Raw genomic sequence first — 17,396 nt, forward strand, 5'->3', positions numbered from 1 at the left:
TGGGCAGAAAATGGCGGACCGACGTAATTTCGCGGCACAAGACTAGAAACAAATCCGTAAATTATAATTATATCGCAATCGTATCGTTTATCAATTAGTAACAAAGAGAGTAGTTAATTGGTTGAAATACAGCAGCGATGTTTTCGTCTCTAGTTTACTGTGGTTCGCTATTCGAATTTCCTGAGTGCGGTGTAGCTAGGTGAATTGATGTAAAAATACAAAAAAAAACAAATTGCAATGGTTATTACCAAGTGAATTGACAATCAAATGTGTGCAAACGATTGAGACTGCTGTACTTTTCTTTTCTTGAGAACAACAAATGGATCGCGAGGTAAGTAAAAAGAAATGAGAAATTACTTCCATTATTTTCTACAAATTTTGGGGTTATCCATCGTTGCAATGCATCGGAGCGACACTTTGAATTCATCAGCCATGTGTTTTTAGGAGAATGTATTGTTCAACGGCGTTGATGGAATGATACAAATCATTGGAGAGGCATCGCCCAAAGATATATCTTCCTTGAAGGGATTCCTCGATTATGTTGAGACCATATCGAAACCAGATGATAAATCAAAGACTCGAAATTCGATAAAGATAGAAGGCGCTGCCACCGAGCTCGGAATGACCGGTAAATTTATCGACATCAATCTGACAGATTTGGTGAGTACAAATAGGTTTGAGAAGAAGTTTCAAGATTCAGAAAACTAAACAATGAATGATCGCGAGACTAACCGACAGTATAATGATTCTTTTAGATGAAGAAGGACACTATGACAAAATCTTCGATACAGTACGTAGCTCTCCCAGAGACGCAGAATTTCTTCAACGGGGAAAATGTGGAAGTGGAATGGAAGGTAAACGAGGATAACGAGAGTCCCTACCGATGCGCTATCTGTCAGGTCCAATTTTTCAGCCGAGTTTCTTTGGACAGACACATTGTAGACTTGCATTTGGGTACGACGGGGAGGTTCCTATGCGACATTTGTCACAAGGAGTTTTCCCGCGTGTTCGATTTAGCCAGGCACAAATTGATACACTCCGGTGTAAAGCCGTTCCAATGCAGTACCTGTCAAAAGCAGTTTTCCAGACAGGATCATTTGAAGCAGCATATTTTGAGCCATTCGCAGTGCTCCGAGGGGGAGTTTTTCGGCTTTGAGAACGGTCTGAACAAGTGTACCATTTGTCACAAGCAATTATCGCGTCCCCAGCACCTCCGGACTCACATGCGTCAACATCTGGGTACCCTGTTCGAGTGCGACAAATGCAGCAAAAGATTTTCTCGCGCGTCTCACCTCAGAGCGCACATGCGTCTCCACCTCGGTACGTGTTTTCGCTGCAGTGTTTGTCAAAAAGAATTTTCCCGCCCCTCGGATCTGGATCGTCACAAGCTCACGCACTTGGACAAAAAGCTTTTCGAGTGTCCTACGTGTCAGAAAAAATTCTCTCGCAAAGACAATCTGAAAAAGCACATGCTTTCCCACGTGGACTCGGTACCCGCCGATCACGAGATCCAAAACCACGTCAGATTTTCCATGAATCTGAGCGAAGAAATCGACGGTTTGCCCTCGAATCCGGGGAGCTCCGAACCGAATTTCGAGGGGACCACGTGCGCGCACAATAATTGGTCGGAGAAAAAGTTCGAGTGCGCGGTTTGCGAGAAACGTTTCAACAGAAAGGTCCGTTTAAAGGAGCACGTTCGGATCCACGTAGAGAAAAAATTGTCCTTCGACGATCGGGAGAACAAGGATCAAAATAAATGTGGTATTTGCAGCAAGCAGTTATCGCGACCGGAACACCTCAAAGCTCACATGCGTCTGCATCTCGGTACACTTTTCAAATGCGAGACGTGTGAAAAAGAATTCTCTCGATCCTCCGATTTGGAACGTCACAAATTAGTCCACTCCGGTCTCAAGCAATTCATATGCATTATTTGCCACAAGCAATTCTCGCGTAAAGATTACTTGAAAAATCACATGCTCTCGCACGCCAATAAAAAATCATTCGAATGTGACAAATGCAAGAAGCGATTCACCTATTTCACAAACTTGAGAAATCACCTTCATCTTCACTTAGGACAGTAATTAATTTATTAAAAACTCGCGATTTCTGCAATGGGTCACGTCCAAATGACGTTTAACTTATTTTTAAATACAAATTTTCCAAATGAAACTCGATACTTTATTATGGAAATATTTTTCTTTATTCGAAACTGTTTCTCTCATTCCTTTATTTCTTTTTTTTATTCCTTTTTATTTTCTACTTCTAATAAATATAAATCATGGATGCATTCAATGCGACACTAATGAATAAACAACTTATCGCACCGTTGAACGTATAATTAAACTACAATAATATCGAATCAATCAGATAATTAATTGTAAAATATTTTCAACTTTAATGATCTTATAATATATATATGTCGTGTATATAATATATGTATATATTACACATCAACCCTGATACAGTTATTTACAAATCAACGAGCCCCATACTTACAAATAATTAACATCAACGTTACAACATCTGTCTAACAAATATACAGATTTCATGCCAAATGGAAACAATGATAAAATTCATATAAAAAGAAGAATAATTATTATTTTTAAAAGAATCGGTTATTGTTCTCTTTAGGAACTTCACGAAATATTTTCACTATGAGTTATAAAAGAACAAAAAAAAAAAAAATAATAATAATTAATCATACGAATCTACTCGTATTTTTCGTTCTTTTTCATTTTTCGTTTTTTTTTTTTTTTAATATTTACAGGAAAATATATTATATCGTACATTCTATAATATAATTGTAAGATGTGATGTTGTTTTTCAAATCTCATTTATACGTATTCGTGTATGTTTTATTTATTTATTTTTTATGGCTTTTTGGTTTCATTTTATTTTATTTTTATTTTATTTTTCAAGTTTTCTTCTCATACTTTTCAACTATTTCGCACCACCATTGATCGTATACAGTATTAGAATATCTTTCGCAATAAATTACGTTTTATTATATTATTTAAATATATTACGCACCGTCGTGAATTATTTATTAATTAATTTCTTTTTATTTTTTTTCTTAAATAACCGTCTACACTATTGTCTAAATGTGCGCGATGTTTAGTTTTGTTGAATCGGTTTTTAACCATTGAAAAAAATGGTTCGAAAGATCCAAAAAAAAAAAAAACAAAATGATAATAATCATTGAAAAAGACAAATCATATCTCACACACGTTATTATGCGTTTGTTTATAAGGCCGCTAATTACGTTAACTAGTTTGGCATTTAAGTACGAGAATTTTTTGATTTTTTTTCCCTTTCTCTTTCGCAAATATCGACGAATATATGTATATATATTTTATTTTGTTCCCCGCTTAATTTTTCTCTTCTCTATGTCAATCGAATTATTGGTCTTCAAATACTTTCGACCATGGCAAATTAACGGTCGCGAGTTACATGAACAGCTAATAAACAGCGTAATCCTAATGAAAAAAAAAAACAAATTTCATACCCATCCATTTTTCAATGACGTATGTAGGTAAATATCGATTGAATAATTTTTCGCAACTTATCATTTAAACTCATAGGGTGTCGTAGTCTTTTCTCGTATTATATCATAGTTCTATCGTCGTGTATTATTTTGCATCGTTTCAGCATCGAACACTCGATCTTCATTCATCGACGATTATTCCATGGTGAGCAGTAGATCGTCCCCTTCGAGTTTCATACCTTGATCTATAGCGAGCGATTTGATTTTACCGGCCTTCGGGGCTTGCACCACCATCTCCATTTTCATCGCCGATAAAACTACCAGGGCCGCGCCCTTCTCCACCTCATCCCCAACCTTGACCCTGATGTCGATCACGGTCCCCGGCATAGGGGCGCCGACTTGACTCTTGTCACCCTTAGCCGCTTTCGGGTGGATGTGCAACTCCTGAAAATGACGTGTGACGATTTCATTTTATTTTCTACCCCCCCCACCCATCCCCCCTCGCGAAATTTTACCTTGACGGCTTCTTTGTCCTTGATGAAGACGGACCTCAGTTGTCCGTTCATTTCGAAGAATACCTCCCGCTCCCCGTTCGGCGTCAGATCTTCGGCCATCGCGAGGGTCTTCAGACCCAAGGTCTTGCCCTTCTCTATAGTGACCTCGAACTCCTCGCCGACCTTCGGCCCGGTCAGGAATATCCTCGTGTCCAGTTTATCCACCGGTCCGAATTCCTCCCTGAATGTCAGAAAGTCGTTGGTAACCTGGGGGTACAATGCCGCCGACATTACGTCCTTGTCCGACACGTGGGGGTGGGACTCTTTGAGCTGATTTTTCAACGCCCCGAAATCCAGGGGGGCCAAACTCTCGCCGGGTCTGCCCTCGATGCGCGGCATGTTCTTCAGCACCTTGGATCTGTGGAGTCGGAATTTGGAGCGGTTTTAACGACGACCTTGAAACGACCTTCTCGCCGATCGGACGGAAGGGACTCACCTCAGAGGCTCCGGGAATCCTCCGTAGGGCTCCCCGATCGCGCCCTGGAGGAACTCGACCACCGATTTCGGGAATGACAACTCCTCGGCCTTCTCCAGTACGTCGGCGGCGCTGAGTTTGTTCTGTACCATGAACTGGGCGAAGTCGCCGACGACCTTCGAGCTAGGCGTCACCTTTATAATGTCGCCGAGGAGGAGGTTCGCCTCGCGGTAGGCCTTCTTAACGTCCTCGAAGAACTCGCCGAGTCCCAGAGAGTACGCTTGGAACTGTAGATTGGTGTACTGTCCGCCGGGTATCTCGTTCAAGTAAACATCGGCGTTGCCGGACTTCATCGTCGTGGTGCACTCGAAAGGCGCGTACAATGTTCTCGTCTGTTCCCAGTAAGCGGAGTACTCCGATATGTCAGTCAGTTGGAAACCGGTGTCCAAAGGCGTTCCTGTTTAAGCGGGGAGGAATTTTTTTTTTTTTTTTTTTAGGATCAATAGAGTTCTCGACGAAACTGAGACCGAAGCGAACTCGGTCCCCCCCCCCGATGTGTACAGTTTGAGAAAAAATGTTTGCCATCGATTGTACCACGTTTGCCGATGTTTGCCATGTGTTTGTATTTTAGTTTGTCACTTATTACTTTGAAAGTTGTTGATTTCGGAGAGAAACAGATAGATACAAACAGATTTCGATATTTTAGCCAATTTCGTAGAGTTGATTTTTGAGAGAGAATAACTTTTAATTTAGAAAGAAGCAGACGAAGATAAAGATATGGCAAACATTGGCAAACGGAGGACAAACGATGGCAAACATTTTTTTGCGATTTGGGATTTGTTGGGGGGCCAAATTGGCGAAGTTTGCCTTCCCACTTTTCGAAAACGGACAAGTTTGAGAGTAAGAAGAGGCAAACTAAAATATAAAAATATCGCAAACATTGGCAAACGGAGGACAAACGATGGCAAACATTTGTTTGCGATTCGGGATTTGTTGGAGGTCCAAATCGGCGAGGTTTGCCCCCCTATTTTCGAAAACTGATAAATTTTCAAGCAAGGAGAGGCAAACTAAAATATAACAATATCGCAAACATTGGCAAACGGGGGCCAAACGATGGCAAAGACGGCCTTGCTAATTTCCGCAAACGAATAATTTTTGAAGTAAGGAGAGGCAAACTAGAAGATAAAAATATGGCAAACGGAGGACAATCGATGGCAAACATTTGTTTGCGATTCGGGATTTGTCGGGGATCAAAATCGGCGAAGTTTGCCCCCCAATTTCCGGAAACTCAGAAATTTCAAAGTAAAAAGAGGCAAACTAGAAGATAAAACTATGGCAAACACTGGCAAACGAAGAACAATCGATGGCAAACATTACTTTCTCAACGTTACACATCGGGGGGGTGGAGGGTCCCTTTCGAAGGTTACCTTGCAACGAAGCTACCACTGCCCCCATCGAAGGTTGACTGGTCATGCCGGACATGCTGTCGACGGCCACGTCGACTACGTCGGCGCCAGCCTCGGCGCAGGCCAACATCGCGGCTACGCCGGCGCCGGCCGTATCGTGGGTGTGGATGTGGATGGGAACGTCGGGTTGCCTCTGCCTGATGGCGTCTATGAGGATGCTGGCCGCCTTCGGCTTCAGGAGACCGGCCATGTCCTTGATGGAGAGTACGTGAGTACCGGCCTTGACGAGTTCGTCGGCCAATTTCGTGTAGTACTTCAGGTCGTACTTGGTGCGTGTTGGGTCGCTGACGTCACCCGTGTAGGATATCGCCGCCTCTACGACCCCCCCGGCCTTGCCGGCGGCCTCCATGCCCAGGATCAGGTTGGGCAGGTAGTTGAGGGAGTCGAACACCCTGAATATGTCCATTCCCGACTGCACGGCGAGTTCGCAAAACTTGAAGACCACGTTGTCCGGGTAGTTGGTGTAACCGACCGCGTTGGCTCCTCTGAGCAACATCTGGAAGGGTATGTTCGGTATGGCCTTGCGCATGTCCTCCAGCCGTTCCCAAGGGCACTCGTGTAGGAACCTAAGGGCGACGTCGAAGGTCGCGCCCCCCCAATTCTCCAGGGCGTAGAGACCGCTGAACTTGTTAGCCACGTACGGCGATATCAGCAGCAGATCGTGGGACCTGATCCTCGTTGCCAGGAGGGACTGGTGCGCGTCACGGAACGTCGTGTCCATCAGCAACAGACGTTTGTCGGCGCGCACCGCCTTGGCGAACGCCTCGGGTCCCTGCTCCTTCAGGACCTTCCGCAGTCCCTGGGGGGGCTCCAGTATTCCTGCGGGGAACAAATCCGACTTAAAAATCGCGCACGACTCCCGCCGGCCGCCGGCCGGCTTTCCTTATTTCATTGATCACCGCCGCTTAGATTCATCGACCGGATTCAAGCCTCTCACATACCTGGTGCGTCTGGATCTCCGCTCTCTTCGGCTGCGGCAAGCTTAGCAAAGTCTAAAAAACGTGGTCAAAGAAAAACCGATAAAAGCGTGCCATAAATTAATGGAGTATGATGGTAAAAATGAATAGGAGATTAATTTAGAAATTTCGATCCTTTTTTTTTCCTTTTTTTTTCGGGTTTTACGGGTGGGAGGGGGGGGGGGAAGGGTGATCGAATTTTGTGCGAATCCATAACCATAAAGAAAGATAGCGAGAAGCACAAAAAAAAAAACAACGAGTTTTTTCTTTTTTTTTTGTCGGTTACTTGGTTTTTTTCCAAAAGCGTTTTCATCCTAGGATGAAAATGAAAAAAAAAAAAAACTTGAGGAAATTGTTATCTACGTATTTGAAGAGTAAATTTTGCCAATATGAAGTTCGTTTTTCACACCCTTGCACCGTTATGAAAAAAAAATAAAATTGGAAAACGCCAACGAGAGTATGACCTTGACAACTACCGATCAATCGAAATAAATGGAATTAAAAAATGGCGCCAATAAATCAGCATACCTCTCGCTATTTCGGGTACGTGCGGTTTTATCTCAGCTGGTTTCAGAGACGTTGCCAACGGAGTGCTGGGCCCGTTCACCAAAACCGTACCCAAATAGTTCAATAACTTTTGCGCTCGGTTCTGACTCGGTTGGAACTGGAATAGCTGCGGATTCTCGTCGATGAAATAAGTGTCCACGTTTCCGTTCAAGAACTTCTGATTCTCCAATACGTTGAGCAAAAATGGAATGTTCGTTTTGACACCTCGCACTCTGAACTCCCTCAGAGCTCGGTTCATCTTCGCGCAGGAGGATTGCAAGTCTCCGGAATGGGCTATTACCTTGAAAATTGAACGGAATCCAATTCGAAACGATCGGTGAAATTTGCGCCTCTCTTTTTTTGCCTTCGACGACCCACCTTGACCAGAAGAGAATCGTAGTAGGGTGATATTATCGCCCCGGCGAACGCCGAAGCGCCGTCCAGACGGATGCCCATCCCCTCTCCGGAACGGAAGACCTCGATCCTTCCGGTGTCCGGTTGGAAACCTTTGGCGGGATCTTCGGTGGTCACCCGACACTGGATCGCGTAACCTTGGGGCCTGATCTTCTCCTGCGTCATGCCAAGTTCGGGCAGGGTCATGCCCTCCGCAATGTGGATCTGCGACTGGACGAGGTCGATCCTGGAACGGAGGGAAAGGGTGAGATTCGCGTCCCAACGGAGATGCCCGGAGGGCCTCGGTGGTTTTCCCTCACCCCGTGATCTCCTCGGTGACGGTGTGCTCCACCTGCAGCCGGGCGTTCACCTCGATGAAGTAGAAATTGCCGGACTCGTCGGCGAGGAACTCCACCGTACCCGCGTTCGCGTAGCCGACGTGCTTAGCCAGCCTCACCGCGTGCTCCGTCATCTTGTCGCGGACCTTCGGGTCCAACGAAGGCGCCGGCGCGATTTCGACCACCTGCGATACACACGGAAAACACTCAGACATCTACTGGGATCCGACAAACCCTCACGCAAACCCTTACGCAATCTCTCCGGAAAAACCCTCCGCAAACTCTCCGGCAAACTCTCGCGCAAATTCACACAAACTTCCACGCAAACTCACACAAACTTCCACGCAAACTCTCCGGAAAACTCTCCGGAAAACCCTCACGCAAACTCCCGCAAACTCTCCGGAAAACCCTCACGCGAACTTCCACGCAAACTCTCCGGAAAACTCTCCGGAAAACCCTCACGCAAACTCCCGCAAACTCTCCGGAAAACCCTCACGCGAACTTCCACGCAAACTCTCCGGAAAACTCTCCGGAAACCCTCGCGGAAACCCTCACGCAAAGTTCCGCAAACCCTCACGCAAACTTTCCGGAAAACCCTCACGCGAACTTCCACGCAAACTTTCCGGAAAACTCTCACGCCAACTCTCCGGAAAATCCTCGCGCAAACCCTAACGCAAAGTTCCGCAAACCCTTACGCAAACCCTCACGCAAACTTTCACGCAAACTCTCCGGAAACTTTCACGCAAATTCCGGAAAACTCTCACGCAAACTCTCGCGCAAACTCACGCAAACTCTCCGGAAAATCCTCGCGCAAACCTTCACGCAAAGTTCCGCAAACCCTTACGCAAACTTCCACGCAAACTCTCCGGAAACCCTCGCGGAAACCCTCACGCAAACTCTCGCGCAAACCCTCACGCAAACTCTCGCGCAAACTCACGCAAACTTCCACGCAAACTCTCCGGAAAATCCTCGCGCAAACCCTTACGCAAACTCTCACGCAAACTCTTTAGAAAACCCTCACGCAAATCCCTCCTCACCTTCTGATGCCGCCTCTGCACCGAGCAGTCCCTTTCGTAGAGGTGCACCACGTTACCGGCGTGATCACCGAGCAGCTGGACTTCTATGTGCCTCGGTCTTTCGATGAACTTTTCTATGAACATCGCCCCGTTGCCGAATGCCGCCTCCGCCTCGGAAGAGGCGCGCTGGAACATCTCGCGCACCTCCTCCATCTGCTTGACCACCCTCATCCCTGGGGAGAAAACCGACCGAATCAGTCGACGCAATTTTCACACCTTTACCTCTCCACGTTTAAAAATCGTCGCAAGGACACCCACCTCTGCCGCCTCCTCCGTAGGCAGCTTTGAATATCACGGGTAGCCCGTGCTTGTTGCAAAACTCTTGAGCCTCGTCGGCCGTCGTCACGGGACCGTCGGTCCCCGGGACTATCGGGACTCCGGCTTCGATTGCCGCTTTTCTCGCGGCGACCTGCGGCCGCCAAAGCGCTCGTTTTACGCTCGTCGTTCGTCCGGACAATAATCGGACTCCGTAACGGCGAAACGGACCCGAGAGCCAAAGTTTTTGCTACGAGTATACCGGGTGGCCCGAAGACGCGTACTTTTTCAACAAAAAAAAAAAAAAAAATTCCTCGAGCTTCTTTCGCCATTTTGGATGTGAAAATTGCGAGCACAAAAAATGTTCGGAATTTAGTCCTGTGAGGACTCCGCGAATTTTATTCGAGGCACTTTTTGATGGCTCTAAAAAAAAAAATAAATAAATAAATAAATAATAAATGTCACGATCAAAAAAGCGCTAACCGTGTCACTTCCTTTCGTCTTTATCCAAAAATTGTTAAAGTAAAATGGCGATTGAAAGAAGAAAAAAAACGTCACGAACATTTTTTTCGCTAACCGTGTCGCTTTCTTTCGGTTTCATCCAAATATTGTTCGAGTAAAACATGCAGAGTACCGAATTCCGAACACATTTCCTCATCGACGATTTTGCCAATCCAAAATGGCGGACGAAGCTCAATCAAATTTTTTTTTAAAAAATGCATCTCCGGACGTCTTCGCCGTTCGAGTCCGTTTCGCAGTTATATATTTCGGGGACTTTTTTCGTTCGTCCAAAATTGGCTTTCGGAGTCCATCAATTTGCAGATATACATAGGGGAGGGGGTGGCAAAATGGGGTGGGGGTGGTAAAATGGGGTACCCCAAAAATTTGGTAAAAATTTTGATATTTTCAAATTTGATAGTATTGAAAAAAAAACATTATTTTTTCCACGGCAACTTGAAATTTGATTATTTTCCTTTAATTACAAGTGAAAACGAGAAAAATCAGCATATTCAAGTCCTTGAAAACATAACGGTTTCTTAAGTACCCCATTTTGCCCCCCCCTCCCGTATGTTAGGGACGTTTTCGTCAAAATTTTCTCGGATCGCCTACCTTGTCGCCCATTTGTTGGACGACCTTCGGACTGGGCCCTATGAACCTTATACCCGCGTCGGTAACGGCCTGAGCGAAATCCGATCTTTCGGAGAGGAATCCGTACCCCGGGTGGATGGCGTCTACGTCGTTCTCCTTTGCGACACGTATTATCTCGGGGATGTTTAGGTACGCCTGCACCGGCGGCAGACCCCGTCCCACCATGTAGCCCTCGTCGGCCTTCTGCCGGTGCATGTGCATCTTGTCCTGCTCGGAGTATATCGCCACCGAACGTATGCCGAGTTCGTTGCATGCTCGGAAAACTCTTATGGCGATTTCACCTGCGAGGAAAAAGATCGATGAGACGATTGATCGCGAGTCGAAGCACCTTTTCTTTTTTTTTTTTTTTTCTTTTCTCTCAAGGACTTCGGAAGGTCGTCCGAGTGTCCCCGGGACGAAGATCCTCCGCGAAAACGAGTCCTCGAAAAAATATTCGGAGACGGCCGTTCGCGGTTTGCTGTTTTTTGGTAAAATAAAAGCGACGGTGATTCCGGAGAGATCGAAGTTTGAGGCTCGATATCTTCGGAACGGCTGGACCGGCGGAAATTTTTAATCGGAACTTTTTTGCGGATCGTTCGATTTACTACGAGAATACTTATATGCGTTTTTTGGATCGGATCAGCGGCGTACGAGCTAGAAAATTCGAAAAAAAAAAAATGGAGAAAGTTTTTCACGTTATTTGAACGAAAAATAGAAAATAGAAAATAGTAAATTGCGAATGGCGAGCTTTAAATATTTTTTTTGTCAAGGGCTCATTTCCGGTGGGTATTATCTTCGTCTGCGGGAATACTCCGACGACCTTCGGAAGTCCTTGAGAAAATTGAAGAAAATTGAAAGAAAAAAAAAAAAAAAAAATGATCGATTTCTTCGAACCGTTCGAACGACGATCGTTCGTGTGTATCAATCGAGTGTCAAGGTCGGTCGATCGATATCGCGCGATTCTAAATTTGTACAGATAGGGTGATCGAAGGGCATCGAATGCGCTCGTTCGGGGCCCGACGTTTGGATTTTCTTATCGGCGCTGTGGAGATAAGTGAAAATCCCCCCAGAGCGCATAAACTAGCTCGAGTTATTCCCTGCATTTTCTTCCGACCGTCGTTTTCTCGGTTTTGTCTTTTTCAACGTCACGCTGCACGAGAGAGAGAGATCAAGGGACTTGGCGTCGCGGCACACGGAGATCGCGAAACCCGTCGTTTCGTTCGTTCGTTCGTTTGAAAAAAAATCGTCCCGCCAGCGTGACGTCGATACGAGATTTGCAAACGAGTGTTTTATTGGTCGTAATGGAGCCTACGTCGCGCGTATAATATAACACGTAAATTATTCGCGAGAACGATCGCGGTCGCCCCGTATTTCATTTCTCTCAATTCATACGAATTGCATAATATTAAATATCGTCGATATAGATGTGCGCTACGTATACATGTATGTACGTAAGCGCTAACAACGCACGGCCCTCTCGCTCGCATACCTCTGTTAGCAACGAGAACGCTTCTGATTGGTTTGTATTCGACGTCTGTGGCAAAATTCTTTTTATTGTTAGCCACGTTCCAGCTCTGAAGTATAACGCGATGCCTCGACAGCGCCGACGACGCTCTTCCCACCGAATACATCTTCGCCGAATCCTCTTCGATTAATTTTCACCTCCCTTCGCAAATTCACGAGTACGGTCCAGATTCGCTCCGCTCGTTTTCTACCGTCCCTCGGTCGCTTTTCGTCCTGGAAAAAACGACCACCAAAAAATTTCAAACTTTAATCAGAAAATTGGAAATCGTCGATTTGTACCGATTATACGATATTTCCATCGTTTGATTCGACGCGATCGTCGCTTTCGCGTATCTCCGCTTCTCATTTATTGTTTAATTATAATAAATTATACGTTGCATAATCTTGAACTTTGTAACCGTGTATACGAATACACTACACCGTATACACACATGCATAATGCAACGAGCGAAATTTTCTACGAGACTGAAAACCTTGAGACTTTATTATTCTCTTTTCTTTCTTTCTTTATTTACGATTTTTTATTCCATTTCTTACATTTTTAGCTTCTATTTTCTAGCCTATGATTATTCATAGTTTTACCCCCACCGTCCCTCCCCCTCCCCCTCCACCTTCCCCTCACCCCCTACTCTCGTTAATTGTATTCCACGTACGTAATCTCCATTCGAATCGCGTTCCCGTTTCGCCAAAATCGAAGAACCGAAGAAAAAAATAAAGGAAACAATTATCCTTTCATCTCGTGGACGAGAAAATTTTTGTCACGTAAATAAAAAATAGGTTGTAGATTCTTTTTTTTTTTTTTTTGCAATTTTTAACGACGATTGTAAAGACGATTATTTTCAATCATCTAACGAAGGTTTCGTTTCTAATTGTACATCGCGTTGTGCAGAGATGCAAGTTGTATACCTGTATACGTGTATATAGGATGACATGACCTAGGAATAGTTCTCCTGTCATTGAGCCAAATTTTATAATAGAACTAGAAACTAAATTATTAGAGTATCACCTATACGTACGTACGTACGTACGTGCGGCGTAGAGATTATCGTATGGCTTGTATATCGTGAAGCAGATCATTATTAGATATACACAGTTCGACGTGTGTGATGATAACAACGACGACGATAATAATGATGATAATAATAATAATACCAATTAGCGATGTAATTATCGTCGCGATTCTCCTATACGTATAGTACACGTATATAGGGCTATAGGGTTTCATTTGATTGATTCGGAGATGAAGATACTATAGAGATAGAATTACAAAATTATAAATAAAGAAAGAAGCTGTTGAAAAGAATAATATAGATCGCATAACTCGTATATGTGTATATGGTCATTGATTGATTGATTGATTTATTGAATCGAATCGAATCGAATGGAATCGACAAAGGGGCGGGTAGGAGATTGCACGAAGAGTCGGTTTGCAGATCTATAATTGTGCAATATTTGAAAGTCCGAAGACTCGGTGAACGGGAGAGAAAAAAAGAGAGAAAAAAAAAACAAAACCCTTCGCAATTTTCCAAATCGAGGAACGGAATTTGATTCCGAAGTTACCATTTTCCTCTCTCTGCTACTTCTTTTTTTTCCTTTATTTCCATTCCTTGAAAAGTATCCACAGGAATTCAGGTGTACGTATGTCTGATAAATATTCACTCGTGTACCACATACCTGTACAGGTATGTACATAAATGACATTTTATTTTCATCGTGTGAAAATAAATCGGTCTTAATGAATCACTTTTTCTTTCCTTCTTTTTTTTTTCCTCCCGTTCAGTTTTATCTCTCACCCTGTATACGGGAGAAATTTTCTTATTCCTCATCGCTAACGTAAAACAACACAAATACATATATACCACGTTTTTTCATATACATATGTGTAGAAGATAGGTATTAAATTTTTACGTTTTTTAAATAGGTATACGTATTAAATTTTTTCTCTCTCGTTTTTTCCAAATTTTATTTATTCTCGTTTCCGTTTTTTTTGCTATTTTTTTTGGTTTCGTTGTTTTTATTTTTTATTTTTTTTTTTCGGTCCCCCAAGCCCTTTTGCCCTATCAGTCCAATAAATTTAGTTGACAGGAGTAGGTGTACCGTGGGGAATTGAGAGAAAAAAAAAGGTTGAGAAAAAGATTTGAAGAAGAAGAGAGAAAAGAAAATTAACTAAAAAATATAACGTCGGGTTTCAGATGATAGGACTAACATGCGTTTTGAGATAATAGTTACGTACGTTGTACACACGTATACGTACGCACCGTATATGTATTCATACACCGCACAGTCACATAGTGTTGCAATATCTAGCATAGTAATATAAATAGTTGAGATTTAAGAATAATTTTTATCAAGCTAAAGATAATACCTCTGCGTCGTCTGTATGTTACATACGTATAGGTGTGTACGATGTGCATACATGTGCACGAATACCCCAATCTTCGTAATTGGATGATCGAGAAATGGATGAATAAAAAACGTCGCGTTCGAGAAAAAAAAAGAAAAACAAATAAAAATAAATAAATAATCATTAAATCGGAGAAAGCCCGAAAATATAATAAATCGCATCTCACATAAACTGAAAGAGTATACACGTAAAGTACATTATATGTGTATACAGAAGTTCAACGAACTTTGAAAAAGTGCGAGATCGAAAAGAAGACAAGAAAAATATAAAGAAAAAATTATAAATAAAAAATAATTCAACAAACCGAACAAAAAAGATGTCCGTGTGATTTTTTTTTTTTTTTTAATTTTGGCAAACGGTATTCCGAGGCGATTTAAAAATGGCAATGTACTCGCGTACACCCATTACACCTGTGCAGTTTGTTTAAATAAAAAACGATTCAAGAAAAAAATTTAAAAAAAAAAAAGAATTTATTGAACGATCAAACAGCGTTTTCTCATATGACACTCCGAATGCACGTTGAAACTAGGAGAGAGAATGAGAAAAATTGATAGAAATTAAAATAGAAAATAGAAGAAAAGAAATTGCAGAGGAAAAAATTTAAAAAAAAAGAAAAAAAATGGAGTCGATAAACTTTACAAATGTTACATTTTCTTTTTGAAAAAAGGAAGAGAAGAAAAATTCTAATAAATAAAAAAAAGATCAAGCAACGGAAAGAAATAGAAAACCTTGAAGAATAGTCATGATAATATTAATAATAATAATAATAATGATAATGATAACGACAGAACGAAAGGGTCATGTTTTACGATCATTTTCATTTTCACGTAAGATAATAACTTAGGTCATAGGAAATGATGAAAAGAAAGGAGAAAATAAGGAAAATCCCGTCAACATTTTTCACGGAAATCATCGATACGGTATACGCACGTATACATACGCGTATAACGTACATACGTACGTTTACATACGTATACATAGTTGAGCGATGATTTACATTTACCTAATATGTTACGGAACGTCATGTGACGTGGGTATAAGCAGAGTGATTAAATTTTTGCACTTTGTCCCGTTAAAATAAATTCCCAATATCTACGTAAATATTATAATGTATGTACCACATGATGACATGCCTATGTACTACGCGTATAGGTATACATCTGTACGCTTATGTACGTAACCTATACGAAAGAAAGACAACGCTTATAATCGTTATTATTGTTTACAAATTTCGATACATGTGGTACACGTATAATTGATCGTTCGGGGGAAGAGCAAAAGAAAATATTTGATCATGATTATTTTTTCATCTTTTTTCAAACAAATTTTCTTTTCATTTATTGTACATATGTATATATATAATTTTTTTGAAAGCACGACGGCTGCGTATATGTATATACGCGTAGTTATGTATTTACGAATAATTATATGCAGATCAATCCGATTACGAAATATGTAATTTTAAATGAGCTATCCCAACACATATGTGAGAAGATACGTATTTATATACGTACGTACGTACGTACGTACATAGGTATACTCATGTGTAGATACATATTGATCAGTCATTTTATAAAACTGGGACAAATTGTTTTACGTAATCTTTGAACATTTTGGCAAACGAAACCAATGATTATAATGTTAATAACGACAATGATAATAATAACAACAACAACGACTACGATAAAACGTGCGATTAATTAATCAACTAATTAACTAATTCGCGAAAATGACGAATTTATTAGTTTACTTTTTCTTTTCATTCAATCTTCAAATCGCTCGCGTTTCTTTACACGCGAACACCCTGTATACGAGGACAATCGCTACAGTGGAACGCAACGAAGAAAGAGAAAAAAAAATGAAAAAGGTAAATGTGAGAAATGAAAATTCGTGCGGGGAGAGAATTGAAGAAAAATAAACGAATGAATAAAATTGCTGAAACGAAAACGTGAAAGAAAAGGAACGTAAGAACAACACAGACGCGCACTGTCACATTTTGTTTTCGTTGCCATTTTTTCGAAAATCGTCGAATTTTTCGCAAAAAATCTTACCGGTTCTCAATCGGAGGTGGTGGTTTCGTATTTATTTTCGCGTACCTCGTGGAACGACGGTTCGATGATTAATATTCGAGGGGATGAATTTGGCGACGGAGATGGAAAAAAATGAGAAATTCGAAAAAAAAAAAAATGACAAAAATTTTGAATAAGAATAAGAATGAGAGTGGCAAAAGAAGGAACCGGACCGTCCACGGTCGAAGACGTTAACGAACCGTGTCTCAAACCGTACTGCGAGAAACTACGTATAAATACATCGCCGCCCCAGCGTACTGTGTGCGTGGATTTTCCCTTTTTTTTTTCGGCTTTTTTTCATCGCTATCTCTCTCTCCTTATCCGTATACACGCGTGCACTGCGTCTGTCTGTCTGTCTGTCTGTCCCTGGCGTGGTGCGCGTTGATAATAATTTTCGTCCACTCGAATGTGCGCAAGACGAATTTCAGGATTAATGTTTTTTTCACTACCGCAGTCGACGCCATCTTCGAATTGTTATGAACAACCGCTTTGTTGCGTCGGTTTTTTTCCCAGCGTCGGTGATGTAGTTTCCTTGTATTGCCGGCCGATACAAATTTCCCGATAACGTGAAATTGGAAAAAAAAAAAATAATAATAATAATAGTGAATAAACTTTCGGTTTTTTTTCATTCATGATCAGGCCTTGATCAGGCGTTACGTGCACAGCTGATTATTTTGCCGCAGCTTTTTTCGTCAGATTTATTCATTTGACTTTCTTCTTTTTTTCTTCATTTCTCATCTACGTTCATGCAATTTGAATGTGTGTAAAAAAGAAATCCAAATTTTCTT

General features: G+C 42.1%; 2 protein-coding genes across 3 annotated transcripts; one reads left to right on the forward strand and one right to left on the reverse strand.

The window, feature by feature from the left end:
• The first annotated feature begins 7 nt into the window (after positions 1-7).
• On the forward strand, positions 8-2,698 carry LOC105686238 (zinc finger protein 888-like). Its single transcript, XM_012400879.3, has 3 exons — positions 8-331; positions 445-660; positions 756-2,698. The coding sequence occupies exons 1-3, from the start codon at positions 320-322 to the stop codon at positions 2,079-2,081; spliced, it is 1,554 nt and encodes a 517-aa protein (XP_012256302.2). The 5' UTR covers positions 8-319; the 3' UTR covers positions 2,082-2,698.
• Positions 2,178-16,870, reverse strand: LOC105686618 (pyruvate carboxylase, mitochondrial). Of its 2 annotated transcripts, XM_012401611.3 has the most exons (13): positions 16,591-16,870; positions 12,101-12,348; positions 10,594-10,913; positions 9,487-9,637; positions 9,190-9,401; positions 8,135-8,337; positions 7,800-8,061; positions 7,404-7,722; positions 6,861-6,911; positions 5,881-6,738; positions 4,475-4,910; positions 4,000-4,396; positions 2,178-3,928 (listed from the first exon to the last, which is right to left on the reverse strand). In XM_012401611.3, the coding sequence occupies exons 2-13, from the start codon at positions 12,240-12,242 to the stop codon at positions 3,680-3,682; spliced, it is 3,600 nt and encodes a 1,199-aa protein (XP_012257034.2). In that variant the 5' UTR covers positions 12,243-12,348; positions 16,591-16,870; the 3' UTR covers positions 2,178-3,679. The 2 variants fall into 2 exon arrangements, with proteins under 2 accessions (XP_012257034.2, XP_012257036.2); XM_012401613.3 differs by lacking the exon at positions 6,861-6,911 and having other exon boundaries at positions 16,591-16,869.
• Positions 16,871-17,396: the final 526 nt, after the last annotated feature.

This window comes from Athalia rosae, chromosome 8 (genome assembly GCF_917208135.1).
Source record: "Athalia rosae chromosome 8, iyAthRosa1.1, whole genome shotgun sequence".
NCBI classification, from domain to species: domain Eukaryota; kingdom Metazoa; phylum Arthropoda; class Insecta; order Hymenoptera; family Athaliidae; genus Athalia; species Athalia rosae.